The sequence below is a fragment of the Erythrolamprus reginae genome, chromosome 9 (assembly GCF_031021105.1).
Source record: "Erythrolamprus reginae isolate rEryReg1 chromosome 9, rEryReg1.hap1, whole genome shotgun sequence".
In the NCBI taxonomy this organism is placed as follows: domain Eukaryota; kingdom Metazoa; phylum Chordata; class Lepidosauria; order Squamata; family Dipsadidae; genus Erythrolamprus; species Erythrolamprus reginae.
In genome coordinates this window covers 22,398,748-22,412,734 of record NC_091958.1, presented here as the reverse complement: position 1 = coordinate 22,412,734, position 13,987 = coordinate 22,398,748, and the positions used below count along the sequence as shown (strand labels likewise).

General features: G+C 44.0%; 1 protein-coding gene across 2 annotated transcripts in view; it reads right to left on the bottom strand.

The window, feature by feature from the left end:
- PLCG2 (phospholipase C gamma 2) overlaps positions 1–13,987 on the bottom strand; it is a 142,983-nt gene that overhangs the window by 110,610 nt on the left and 18,386 nt on the right. For both annotated transcript variants that reach the window (XM_070760457.1, XM_070760456.1), the window contains exon 2: positions 10,130–10,359. In XM_070760457.1, the coding sequence (XP_070616558.1) occupies positions 10,130–10,325 (196 nt within the window). In that variant the 5' untranslated portion in view covers positions 10,326–10,359. The remainder of the gene's footprint in view (positions 1–10,129; positions 10,360–13,987) is intronic.

The window sequence follows — 13,987 nt, the reverse complement described above, 5'->3', positions numbered from 1 at the left end:
TTGTGTGTCTGAAATTTGTACCTGTGAATTTTTGGGAGGAGTCTACCAGAGAGCCCGACAGAACAGGTGTTAGACTTTTGGTTGGGGGTCACCACAACACGACGAACTGTAGTAAGGAATCGCAGCATTAGAAAGGTTGAGAACCACTGCAACTCTTAAGATTTAGCCTTATGGACATCCAGAATTACCTGGAGAATTCTGGGAATCGAAGTCCAAACATCAGGGCTGGGTTCCACTTACCTCCCGCCACCGCTTCGCATCGTGACATTTTGTGTGCACGTTCACTTCCGCGTATGCTCAGGAGGTGGTTTCAGCCCGAACCACAGCTGATGAACTGCTCAGCTGTGTTTCGGGCTCAAAGAAATAAAGGTCAGTATTGACCCAGAGGCAGGCAGGAGGGCTTTTTTTCACAGCAGGGGATGAGGAGAAGCCATCCAAGCACCCAAAAAATTGCAAAAAAATAAAATAAATGGCGGCGTGCATGGACCAGCACAGACCGAACTAGATCCGTGATGCCATCTTCATGTCACCAGTGGGTCTCTAACAGTTCAGGCGATCTGGTCCAAACCAGGGGGAACCCATCCCTGCCACACATCCTAAAGTTATCAATTTAAGAATAATAAAATAGAAGGAATTTTCCTTTATACAGAATGCTCGTAAAATCTAAACAGGATTTCGTATCTATTTGAGTTTAATTATTTTACACACGGCAAAACGAGAACAGAATTTTACACACCTTTTATATGTTACACTTCCCTGCTGTGTTATAAAGCTCTCTTTCTTTTTCTGACAGCTATTCAAAGGTGTAATTAATTTTTATTAGCCCTCCGTGTGATTTTATTTTTTCCGAACAGGCGGTTTCATTCTGATTTGTACAGTATAGGATTTGTAACATGCTGCTTTCACTATGAAAGCTGCAATTTTTTCAACCACAAAGCTTACTGTAATTAGTTTATGCTTTTACTCCTAATGATTTGAAGTTACATAATTGTAAGCCAACAATTTGGAATACATTAACATTGATAAATAATGTGGGATAAAAATGTAAAACCCCATATTTTCCCATAAGCGTTATGCAAAAACTCACCAGCAACAATAAAAATAAAAAATACATTTCCAAATCAGTAATGAAAATGTTTTTTTTAATTTTTGCTACATAAGTTAATATTTTAATTATATATGTGTGTGTAACATTTTTTTGCTGATAATGAAAAGGAAGGGAGACTACTATAGATCTATTATGAGCTTATTTGCCCTCATCAGGTAGCCATACCCTTATTGGGATTTGAACCTGGGGCTCTGCATGGAAGGCAGTGGCTTTAAAATGATATATAGATCTATCTTGGTCTCGCTCTATTTCTTTATCAGTTCTTCATAAATTTGAATATAATTGTATATATGAGATATATAATTATATAGATATATAATAAAATAAAATAAATATATATATAATTATTTAATTATATATCTATATCATTATATATATATTCACAGAAGATAATATTTTTAATGTTATATATATATATATATATATATATATATATATATATATATATATATATGTGTGTGTGTTAAATGTTTTTTTAGCTGGAATTTTAAAATTAAGGGAGACTAGTATGGTCCCATAATTTTAAAATTCCAGCTAAAAAAACATTTAACACATACAGAATATAGTTGTCGGCTATAAATATATTAACTGCCTTGTAGTGGCCCTGGGTTGGGCCTAGAGGCAAAAAGGAGCTGTGACGTTCCTTAAATATACCAGGGTGATCCGACATAAGAAAAACATATATATATATATATATATATATATATATATATATATATATATATATATATATATACACACACATTTATATATGTTTTATATCAAGGTTCGACAAACCCAGGCGCCTGGTCGCCAGTGGCGCCTAGAAAATGTTGTCTGGCGCCTAGAGCCGCCTGGGCAGGGCGCTGCGGTGCCTCTGACCTCTCCGCTCCTGCCCGATGCCGGGGTTTCTGGCGCTCTCCTGCTGGGTCCCAAAGAAGGCAGGCAGGAAGGAGAGCTCCATTCTTCGCGCCTTTTTCCCGCCTTCCTTCTTTGGAGCCCAGCAGGAGAGCGCCAGAAACCGCGGCATCGAGCAGGAACCGGGAGGTCGGAGGCACCGGCACGGCAGCGCCCGCCCAGCTGAAGGTTCCCTGTCGCCATCGGCAAGTGTCCTTTGGGGCCCGGCGGGAGGGCACTGGCGGTGGGAGCGGGGGGGGGGGGCCGCGGCTGCAGCGGCACAGGCAGTCGCGGGGAGATGGCGGGGGGAGCGGGGGGCGGCTAAAGCGGCCCCGGGCACCGTTCCCTGTACGCTTTTCCAGGGGCGCGCAGGGAGCCGCGGCCACCCGCCCGCCTACCGGATTTCCCTCCGCGCGGCTGGGGAGGTGGATTCGCCGCCCCCGCCAGCCCGATCTCCCTCCAGTGGCTGGTGACGTAGTTCTACCGCCCTCGCCAGCCTGATCTCCCTCCGTGGGGGGGTGGGGGGCGACGAACCGACGACCGGGGGCTGTCCGTCCGTGTTGGGTGGTGCAGGGCAGGCACAGGCAGCCCCAGGGGAGAACAAGGGAGGGAGAGAAAGGAAAGAGAGAGTAAGGGAGGGAGAGAAAATTGAATGAAGGAGGGAGAGAAAGAAAGAGTAAGAAGTAGAAAGGATAGAGAAAAAGGAAGAGAAAGGGAGGGAGAGAAAGGAAAGAGGGAGGAAGGGGGGAGAGAAAATTGAATGAAGGAGGGAGAGAAAGAAAGAGTAAGAAGTAGAAAGGATAGAGAAAAAGGAAGAGAAAGGGAGGGAGAGAAAGGAAAGAGAGAGAAAGGGAGAGAAAGGGAGGGAGAGAAAATTGAATGAAGGAGGGAGAGAAAGAAAGAGTAAGAAGTAGAAAGGATAGAGAAAAAGGAAGAGAAAGGGAGGGGGAGAAAGGAAAGAGGGAGGAAGGGGGAGAGAAAGAAGATATGAAGGAGGGAGAAAAAGAAAGAGAGATAGGAAGGAAAGAGGGAGAGAAAGGAATGAGAGAGAAAGGGAGGGAGAGAAAGGGAATGAAAGAGGGAGAAGGGGTGAGAGATAGAAAGGATAGACAGAAAGGGAGAGAAAGGAAAGAGAGAAAGGGAGGGAGAGGAAGGAAAGAGATGAGAGAGGAAGGAGGAGACAGAGGGGGTGAAAGCGATGTCAGGTGGAGACTCGGCAAAAAACCAAGTTTGCTTAAAAAAAATTCTGCCTCCTAAATTTTTTGGCTGGCTCCTAGATTCTGAACAACTTTGTCGACCCCTGTTTTATATATATAAAAAGCTTCAAGACAGCTATTTTTAAAGAATGAATATAATCCCATTTGCAAAGGGAATTTCGTTCTTACTGATACATTTTTAAAAAGTTATTTTAAAGTGCAGTCGTGCATGAAACCAAGACAATTCTTCTTGCATGCTGATGAAAAAAACCTGGTTCAGTTTGAAGTGCAGTCTTTAAGACTCACTTAAATTCCACTTGATTCCTCTTGAATCAAAAAATAAATATATTTATTTAGACATGGTAACATTGATAGAGGTAGTCCTCGGGTTATGCCGGCAATCAAGACTAGAATTGCCATCTCTAAGTAAATCTTAAAAGTGCAAAGCCCTCGGGACCACATCGCTTAGTGACCATAATCCCAGCAGTCTCAGTTGCCATCATTTATTTATTTATTTATTTATTATTTAGATTTGTATGCCGCCCCTCTCCGCAGGCTCGGGGCGGCTCACAGCACAACACAACAATTTGTAACAAATCCAAATATACTTTAAAACATTTAAAAGAACCCCATTTTGCTAACAAACACACACTCAAACATACCATACATAAATTGTACATGCCCGGGGGAGGTGTTTCAGTTCCCCCATGCCTGACGACAAAGGTGGGTTTTAAGGAGTTTACGAAAGGCAGGGAGAGTAGAGGCAGTTCTAATCTCTGGGGGGAGTTGGTTCCAGAGGGTCGGGGCCGCCACAGAGAAGGCTCTTCCCCTGGGGCCCGCCAACCGACATTGTTTAGTTGACGGGACCCGGAGAAGGCCCACTCTGTGGGACCTAATCGGTCGCTGGGATTCGTGCGGCAGAAGGCGGTCTCGGAGATATTCTGGTCCAGTGCCATGAAGGGCTTTAAAGGTCATAACCAATACTTTGAATTGTGACCGGAAATTGATCGGCAGCCAATGCAGACTGCGGAGTGATGGTGAAACATGGGCATACCATGTTTATAGCAATAGCACGTAAGCGCTTTACAGAGAGTCAGCCTATTGCCCACAACAATCTGGGTTCTCATTTTACCAACCTTGGAAGGATGGAAGGCTGAGTCAACCTTGAGCTTGCTGAGATACAAACTGCCAAACTGCTGGCAATCGGTAGTCAGCAGAAACAGCCTGCAGTACTGCATTCTGACCACCGAATCACCATGACTCAAGAATACAGTGGTACCTCTACCTAAGAACGCCTCTACTTAAGAACTTTTCTAGATAAGTTCAAGATTTTTTTGCCTCTTCTCAAGAACCATTTTCTACTTAAGAACCTGAGCCCGGAAAAATTTCCCAGGAAATTTGAGAGTGACACGAAGGCCCAGCCAGTTTCCTGCCATTCCTCTGTTAATCCTGGCCATTTCGGGCTTTTCTGGCCTGCCAGAGGAGTCTTTCAGTGGCGCTTAAGTAGGCTTTGGCAGTCCAGAACGAACGAAGCATTTTCCTTTTTCTGGGCGCTTGGAGAGGGAATAAACCTCTGCCAGCGCCCAGAGAAAAGAAATATTGCCCAGAGCGAACAAAGCGTTTTCCTTTCTCTGGGCGCTTGGAGAGGGAATAAACCACTTCGCTGTTGTGACTCCCCCACGCTGCCTCCCATACACCCACACTGCCTCCCGGAGCGTCTGGGCGCGGAAAGGCAAAAGGGGTGCTTTGCCCCAGCCGGATCAACTCAACTTCAGCCAAACCGAGGAGTCACCACAGTGAAGGAAAGGCAGCGGCTACAAAGCGAGTGAGCGAGAGGAGAGGGGAGCCCTTCAGCATGGGAAGGAAGAGGAAGCAGGTAGCAGCAGCAACAACAGCCACCTTTCCATCAAAGGAGAGAGAGGTTCCCCCCTCTTGCCCGCCTGGGTTTCTCTCTCTGGCGCAGTGTATGGGAGGCAGCCTCGCACTGGGTGTATTGGAGGTATGTGCTCCTCCTCGCCGCCTCAGAGTCCCTCTTTTTTATTTTAAGCCTTAAAGTTTTGGATTTTTTTTTATTCCCCTCACCTCACCTTCTTCCTTTGGCAGCGACTGTCCTCCTCCTCTTCTTCCTCCTCCTCCTCCCACCCAAATTCTGAGCTTTTATTTCTTTCCTAATGGTTTTGCACGCATTATTTGCTTTTACATTGATTCCTAGGGGGGAAAATGCATCTACTTCTAGTCTCCAATTTATTTTCTTTCATGCTATTGTGGCAGGTTGAAAATTGAATGGGATGGATGGATGGATGGATGGATGGATGGATGGATGGATGGATGAGCAAATGAGCAACATATAAATGTCATCTGATTTTGAAGCATTTGTACAAACATGCTGAATATCTTATCAATGTGACTATATTCTGATCTTATCTTGCGATATTAACAACTGTGCTAGTAATTGTGAAAAGGGAAGTTCCTTCCAGTTCATGTAGTAGATCGACCAAGACACGCTTGCTAAATTATGTTTTACATTTACAGCCACTGATTAATAATTATTCTCACCAATGAAATGAAGCTTTAACATCACAGGCTTTTCTTTATGGAGATTAACTTTGTGTGCTGCATAAAATGACAAAACTACAAATGGATAAACTTTCATTTGGTACATCTTACTACCACATATGTTTAACAAATGCGCAATTGCTTCTAGTAATAATAGTATAGCCTCAAAACACGGCAAGTTTATCTTAGGAAAGCAATGAATCAGTAACATTCAGATGCCGCACTAAACTACGATTAGCAACAGCCATGATTTAAAGCCAAATTATGACTGAGCCTTCTTTCTCCATTTCTGAATTTCCCCTTTCAGGCCTAGTTTGGGCGGAAAAACAGCTTCTATCCCAGGGCAGAAACTATATTGAATCTATTGCATAATGCAATATTAATTACCGCAGTTTTCAGTTCAATTGTATAGTATGTGTTTGTGTTTTATTTTTATAGTTATAATGTGCACTGAAATGGCATTTAATTTCGTTGTATGAGATGCAATGACAATAACATATACTACACTATACTGTATTATACTATACTAAACTACAGCAGAACCTCGACATACGAGCTGCTCTATATACGAGCATTTCGAGATGCGAGCTAGGAGGGGAGAGATATTGTTCTACTTACAAGCCCAAATTCGGGATACGAGCGCCAAGGAGCAAAATTAACTGCCCTCACCCTGCCTCGAGCCTCATCTCAAAGAAGGCAAAAGCGCGCGCGGCGCCTCCAACGAGCCTCGGAGGATTCGGGGCAGCTGCTGCTGGGAAGCCCCCCAGGCCGGCTGCGACCTTTTAAAACACCCGCGCCGCTTCGCAGCTGTCTCCTGAAGCCGAACGCGGAAGTTAGCGTTCGGCTTCAGGAGACAGCTGCGAAGCGGCGCGGGTGTTTTAAAAGGTTGCAGCCGGGCGGCAGCGGGTTTTTTTGTTGTTGTACGGATTAATTGACTTTACATTGTTTCCTATGGGAAACAATGTTTCGTCATACGAGCTTTCCGACTTACGAGCCTCCTTCCGGCACCAATTAATCTCGTAAGTCGGGGTTCTACTGTATAACTATAATTATAGTTTGTATTCCACATTTAAAATCCGCTGTTTGACTAAGTAAATTACAATCACCCAGGATATGTAGTTTTGGAGGCAGTCAATGCTTTCTCAATTTAGATTTTATTCCAAACCCTAGATAAACGTACTTAACCATGACATGATGCAACAGGTGAGCTGAGCAGGTACATTAAGTCATTATCTCATTAACATGACAAGACTGTATTTCAGTCTGTTATTTATTAAGCTTGCACAAAGTTTTCAATTTGATTTAGAAGAGGTGTTCCGGAATTCACAGAAGCATGAACGCAGAATTTCTTTGGGTGTCATTAAAGCCACAAATGAACAGCAGTGTCAATTCTGGAAACAGATGCACATTAAAACACCTAATCATCTAAACTGTAAACTAAACTGTGATCTTGGGGAAAAATCATTTTCTTGCTACTTGCAGCCCAACGGTGGGTTGCTCCAGGTTTGGCCTGGTTCTAAGAACCGGTAGCGCCAGTGGTGGGAGGCTCCTCCCACTTGCACGGAACTCTTCTGTGCTGTAGCCATGCCTCTATGCTAAAGGACAGGTAGATTAGGAACATGAGGCTGGAGACCATGGTACTGGTAGTCCTTGACTTACAACTACAATATTCTTCAGAGTATAAAACGCACCTTTCCTCCCTAAAAGAGGCTGATAATTTGGGTGCACTGAATGTAGCTTTTTTTTTTCAAGCCCTAACTAGCTGTTAACGATCTTCCCAGCTCTTACCTTGCAGGCTCTTTCATATTTTCTCTCTGCGAAGAATGTTTTCCAAGCTCTAGGTCTTTGCAGGGTTTTTTTCATTGTTCTCATTTGCTCCAAATAAATTTCTTTCCAGACCTAACCAGATGCTATCAATGTTCCCAGCTCTTACCCACTTGCAAGCTCTTTCATTGCTACTCTCTGCAAAGAATGTTTTCCAAACCCTGTCTTTGTAGGGGGGGGGTTCATTGCTTCACTTGCTCAGAATGTTTCATTCCAGCCCTAACCAGGTGCTATCAATGTTCCCAGCTCATACTGCTTGCAAGCTCTTTCATTGTTACTCTCTGCAAAGAATGCTTTCCAAGCCCTAAGTCTTTGCAGGTTTTTTTTCCAGTGCTCTACTTGCTCCGAATGTTTCTTTCCAGGTGCTAATGATGTTCCCAGCTCTTACTGGTTTGCAAGTTCTTTCATCATTACTCTCTCAGAATAAAGTTTTTTTTTTAAGCCCTAACCAGGGGGATAAAATAATGTGCTGAAGTTGACCAGACTAAGGATGGTAGCCAGATGAATACCTGGTAGGCAGATTCTTTTCTCTATTTTCCTCCCCCAAAACTAAGGTGCGTCTTATACTCTGGTGTGTCTTAAACTCCAAGAAGTACGGTATTTGTTTAGGCACTCTTCAACATTACAAGAGCACTGAAAAGGTGTGACCTACAACTGATCCTTGTGCTTAAAACTAATGCAGCATCTCCACAGTTACAGGATCAAAATTCAGGTGCTTGGCAATTTTCGGCATGTATTTAAAATAAGAGTTGCACATTGCAAATACATGCCAGTTGCATGTGCACCATCCTGGTGTCACGTGATTGTTAATGGTGACCTTCCTAGCTGGCGTCCAACAAATAAAGTCAATGGGAGAAACCAGATTCGCTTACCGACCACATGATTCATTTAACAACTTAAAATTGGGCATGGCTAACTGAACAATCATCTTGCTTAAGAATGGCAATTCTGGACTCGGTTGTGGTCATAAGTCAAGGACTCTCTGCAGTAACACCTATTGTCTTCCTGTCATCCTTTCCAATAAAGCTAGCAAGTAATCTTTAGGTGATGACCAGGCTTAGACTGAAGGAGGGGTCAAACGTGTCATCAGTTACAGTGATGGGCTCCTACGGGCATGGTCAGGGACGCAGAACTGGTAGAAAAAATTTGTTTTTTTTCCCCCTTTCTGGGCTCTGAGTATGTTTTTCCTATCACAGTAAATGAAGTTGAATGTGTATAATTTTAGAAGAGCTTTGCGTGTATGTGTGTGTGTAACATACACACTGTTTATATAGTAGATAATGTATACTGCTCAAAAAAATAAAGGGAACACTCAAATAACACATCCTAGATCTGAATGAATGAAAAGTTCTCATGGAATATTTCATTTGCACAACCATTCCATTTGCACAATGGCATGTGAAACTGACTGTCAATCAGTGTTGCTTTGTAAGTGAACAGTTTCACAGAAGTTTGATTTACTTGGAGTTATATTGTGTTGTTTAAGTGTTCCCTCTATTTTTTTGATCAGTGTATATTTTTGTGTGCCTGTGTGTAATATGTATGTACACATATGGCATATATAGAATTAAATAGTATATTTTGGATGTCCAGTAATAGTAAATAGGGAAATTGTATCTCTTTGAGGCGAGGAGAGGTCAGGCACCCTAACCCAAACCCTTGACGTGAGTGACGTCAAGTTGGCCACCTTTAAGCCAGTCACACGACCTTTAAGCCACCCCCATTATATGATTATCAGGCCACTCCCACCTGGTCACATGGCCGACAAGCCACACCCACAAAATAAACCACACCCACAGAAATAAGCCACACCCACAGAAATAAGCCACACCTGCAGTGTGGTAGTAAAAAATTTTGCAACCTTTCACTGATCAGTCATTGGTCCATTTCATGCCCGCAGGAGATCTAAGCCCAGCCCACCTTGAATTCCTTAGACTCTTTTGCCAATTTGCTTTGATCGTTAGTAGGGTAGATTCTTACAGGGAATACAAAAAAATAAACCTTGTTTAAGCAGGGTCCCAATATCTAAGGGGTTGCCACAAAGAAGAGGGAGTCAACCTATTCTCCAAAGCACCTGAGGGTAGGACAAGAAGCAATGGGTGGAAACTAAACAAGGAGAGAAGCAACTTAGAACTAAGGAGAAATTTCCTGACAGTTAGAACAATTGATCCATGGAACAACTTGCCTCCAGAATTTGTGAATGTTCCAACACTGGAAGTTTTTAAGAAGATGTTGGATAACCATCTGTCTGAAGTAGCGTAGGGTTTCCTGACTAAGCTAGGGGATGGACTAGAAGACCTCCAAGGTCCCTTCAAACTCTGTTGTTGTTGTTATTATTATTATTATTATTATTAAATAATATAAAAGCAATAATTGAGTCTCCGGAGAGGGGTGGCATACAAATCTAATAAATTGTTATTATTATTATTATTATTATTATTATTATTATTATTATTATTATTATTACATTATTATTTTGAACTACCCGGATTTTCAGATTCCCCCCCCCCCAGAGGCTGACACGATCAATTCCAATATTTACAGTGATGCCACCAAGGCGGATACTCACAAAATCCTTCTATCTTGTCTGCCGTTTTGCTCCAAGCCACCTGCCTGGTTTCCATGATGACCTGGATGGTTCTTCTTTCTGGATTACATTTCTTGAGGCTGTACACCGTCATCACCGTCCCCAGCTCTAAGGTCCTTTTGATCTGGCTCTTCTCATACTCCGGCAGCTGTCCGTACTCCATACTTCGGCCGGACATTTTCGGGTCGAAGAGAGCTCAGATCTTCCGAAGGCTGGAAAGGAAGGAAGAGACAGACGTAGTATTTTAAACCTGGCCCCTCTTGCGTTACAAATGATTTCGCTGCAGTTTCCTCTTCAAAAAAGACAAAGAGAATTTTCAAGAAGTGAAACTAGGCGCCCCGTGAACCAATAGCTTCTGAGGTCAAGGTTGCAAGGTTTTCTCCACTGGACCTCAACCACGGCAACAAAAGGTTTTATCCAAATTCAGTGATATAGAAAACAAAAACATGCCAACACCTTGTTGCTATAGAAGCAGAAGCGAGTAAACTACAAGATAACGTAAAAGAACAATTCTAATGCTGGTTAACTTTGGAGTCTTCGGAGAGGGGTGGCATACAAATCTAATAAATAATAATAATAATAATAATAATAATAATAATAATAATTATTATTATTATTATTATTATTATTAACAATGTTTGGGGTGAAACAGAAGAAACCTGATTATCAACAACAAGCCGAATGTGAGCCAATGGAATGAAATATGGAATATTATTATTATTATTATTATTATTATTATTATTATTATTATTTATTAGATTTGTATGCCGCCCCTCTCCGCAGACTCGGGGCGTCTCAAAACAACAATAAAACAATCTACAACAAATCTAATAATTTAAAAATCACTAAAAACCCCTTATTAAAAACAAACATACACACAAACATACCATGCATAAACTGTATAGGCGGGGGGAGATGTCTTAATTTCCCCATGCCTGACAGCAGAGGTGGGTTTTAAGGAGTTTACGAAAGGCAAGGAATATGGAATATGGAATATGGAATAGAATAGAATAGAATTCTTTATTGGCCAAGTGTGATTGGACACACAAGGAATTTGTCTTTGGTGCACATGCTCTCAGTGTACATAAAAGAAAAGATAAATTTGTCAAGAATCATGAGGTGCAACACTTAATGATAGTTATAGGGTACAAATAAGCAATCAAATCATGTTAGGAGCCAATCAATATCTAAATTGTAAGGATACAATTTATATTGACTGGTCCCTAATATGATTTGATTTCCAAGATCGGAGTAGTGTGAGAGAACTGCTATAAAAGCCAGCGTAATCCAGGAATAAATCTGAAGAAGCATTGTATTAAAAACAAAGTTCTTCTTCTCCTCAACTCTGTGCTGGGGGCGGAGGGGCACAATGGTTCAAACCTTCCAGGTGGCAGCTTGCGTTCGAGACCCTTGTGCTCTGCAACAGGTTGGGCTCCTGTTACTTGCTCCAGCTCCTGCACATCTAGCAGTTCAAAAGCGTGCAAATGCAAGTAGATAAATGGGTACCACCTTGGTGGGAGAATAACAGCGTTCCGTGCCCCACGGCATATACTCATGCTGGCCCCATGACCACGGAAGGGTCTTCCGACAATATTGGTTCCCACGACTAAGAAAAAAGAGTGTGCACTATTCCCTAAAGTTGGACCTGACTGGACAGGGGAAATTTTTCCCTTTATTTTGTGCTGATGTGACCAAAAGTGGACAATTGTGGACAAGAACCATGGTGGCACAGTGACTAGAATGCACTACTTGCAGGCTACTTGTAATTTGGCAGTTCGAATCTCACAAGGTTCAAGGTGACTCACCCTTCCATCCTTCCAAATGGGGTAAAATGGGGACCCAGGTTGTTGGGGGCAATAGGCTGACTCTGTAAAACACTTACGGCACTGTGATGCGATATATACTATATTTTTTGGAGTAAATAGGCGTTGATTGCTTACCTGAACGCCTCTTCTCGTACGGTGAGCGGGTACAGCAGTCACATGGGTTGCTCATGTCCAATCCGGTGGAACTGAGCCTAGTATTAAAAAAGCTTGCCGGATCCGCCCCTTCCCCAGAATTCGCGAATCCATAGACTAGGCTCAGTTGTGAAGCTCTGTAGTGTTCAACTCTCATTGTTAGAGGAAGAAAGATATAGGAAGGTAAAGAAGACACATACAAGGGCGGGAAGTGACTGCTGTACCCGCTCACCGTACGAGAAGAGGCGTTCAGGTAAGCAATCAACGCCTATTCTCCGTACTGAAGGAGCGGGTCCAGCAGTCACATGGGACATACCCAATAGATGGTCCCTAGGGTGGGATTAGCTTGCTATCGTGTGAGATAACGGATTGGAGTACCCTTCTGCCGAAGGCAGCGTCCGCTGAAGCGTAAGAATCAATTTTGTAGTGCCTGATGAAGGAATTTGGCGAGGCCCAAGTGGCTGCTTTGCAGACCTCCTCCAACGGGGCTTGAGTCGCCCAAGCGGCCGAGGTGGCTGCGCTCCTGGTGGAATGCGCAGTGATGTTCCTTGGAACTGAGAGGGAGGCCGACTCATAGGCCTTAGATATAGTCCCTCTGATCCAACGGCCTATTACTGTTGAAGACACTTTGGCCCCCATGACTCTGGGATGATAGGCTACAAAAAGTGCTTCTGACCTCCGAAAGGGTCCTGTGCGTTGGATATATATTCTCAGCGCTCTGGTGAGATCCAGGGTGTGCCATCTAATTGCCAAGGGATGGTCTCGTTGGAGGCAGAAGGAAGGTAGGACAATATCCTGAGATCTGTGGAACATGGAACTGACCTTGGGTAAGAAGGTGGGGTCCAGTCGCAAGACTACCTTGTCCTGATGGAATTGACAAAGGTCCTGCCTGATTGAGAGGGCAGCCAGCTCCGAAATGCGTCGGGCAGAGGTAATAGCCACCAGGAAAGCTACCTTAAAGGATAGGTACCTGAGGGACGCCGATTTTAGGGGTTCGTATGGTGCCTGCGTGAGGGAATGGAGAACCCGTGGCAAATCCCAGGATGGATACCTGTGGACCTTGGAAGGTCTTGGAGGAAATGCGTAGAGTAGGCCTGGAGGCCATGGACTCCGGAGGGCATTGATTGCTTCCGCTCCCGGGGATGGAAATCTGGAATAGAAGCGAGGGAGTTGGGCGTTCGCATTGGTCGCGAAGAGATCCAGGACTGGTAGGCCGAATCTGAGGGTGATTTGATGGAACAGGTCCTGATGGAGGTTCCACTCTCCTGGGTCTATCGTTGCTCGGGATAGCCAATCCGCCTGGGCGTTGAGACGAGATGTGATCGGCTAGGAGCGACTGGAGATGTTTTTCCGCCCAAAGGCCCAACTTGAGGGCCTCCCTCATGAGAGCCTTGGATCTCGTGCCCCCCTGTCTGCAGATATGGCTTTTTGTGGCAATGTTGTCGGTGAGAATGAGAACGTGCCGGTTGGGAATGCGAGGAGAGAAATGCTTCAGAGCCAGGGAAACGGCTCTTAACTCTAGCCAATTGATTGGCCTGGAAGCTTCCTCCGGGGACCACGTGCCCTGGGCTATCATCCCCTGGGCGTGGGCGCCCCATCCCGATAGGCTGGCATCTGTGGTGATGACAAATTGATCCGGGCACCTGAACGGGGATCCTCTGTCCATGGCCGGAGACTTCCACCACTTGAAGGATCTGCGAACACTCAGTGGGATGACAATGCGTCGATTTGAGTTGCTGTGCCCCGATCTCTGAAAAGGTAACAGGAGCCACTGGAGTTCCCTAGCATGAAGGCGAGCCCAGGGAATGATGCCTATGCATGACACCATCTTCCCCAAAAGGGAAGATAGAGTAACTATGGATACTGAAGAATTAGATAAAAT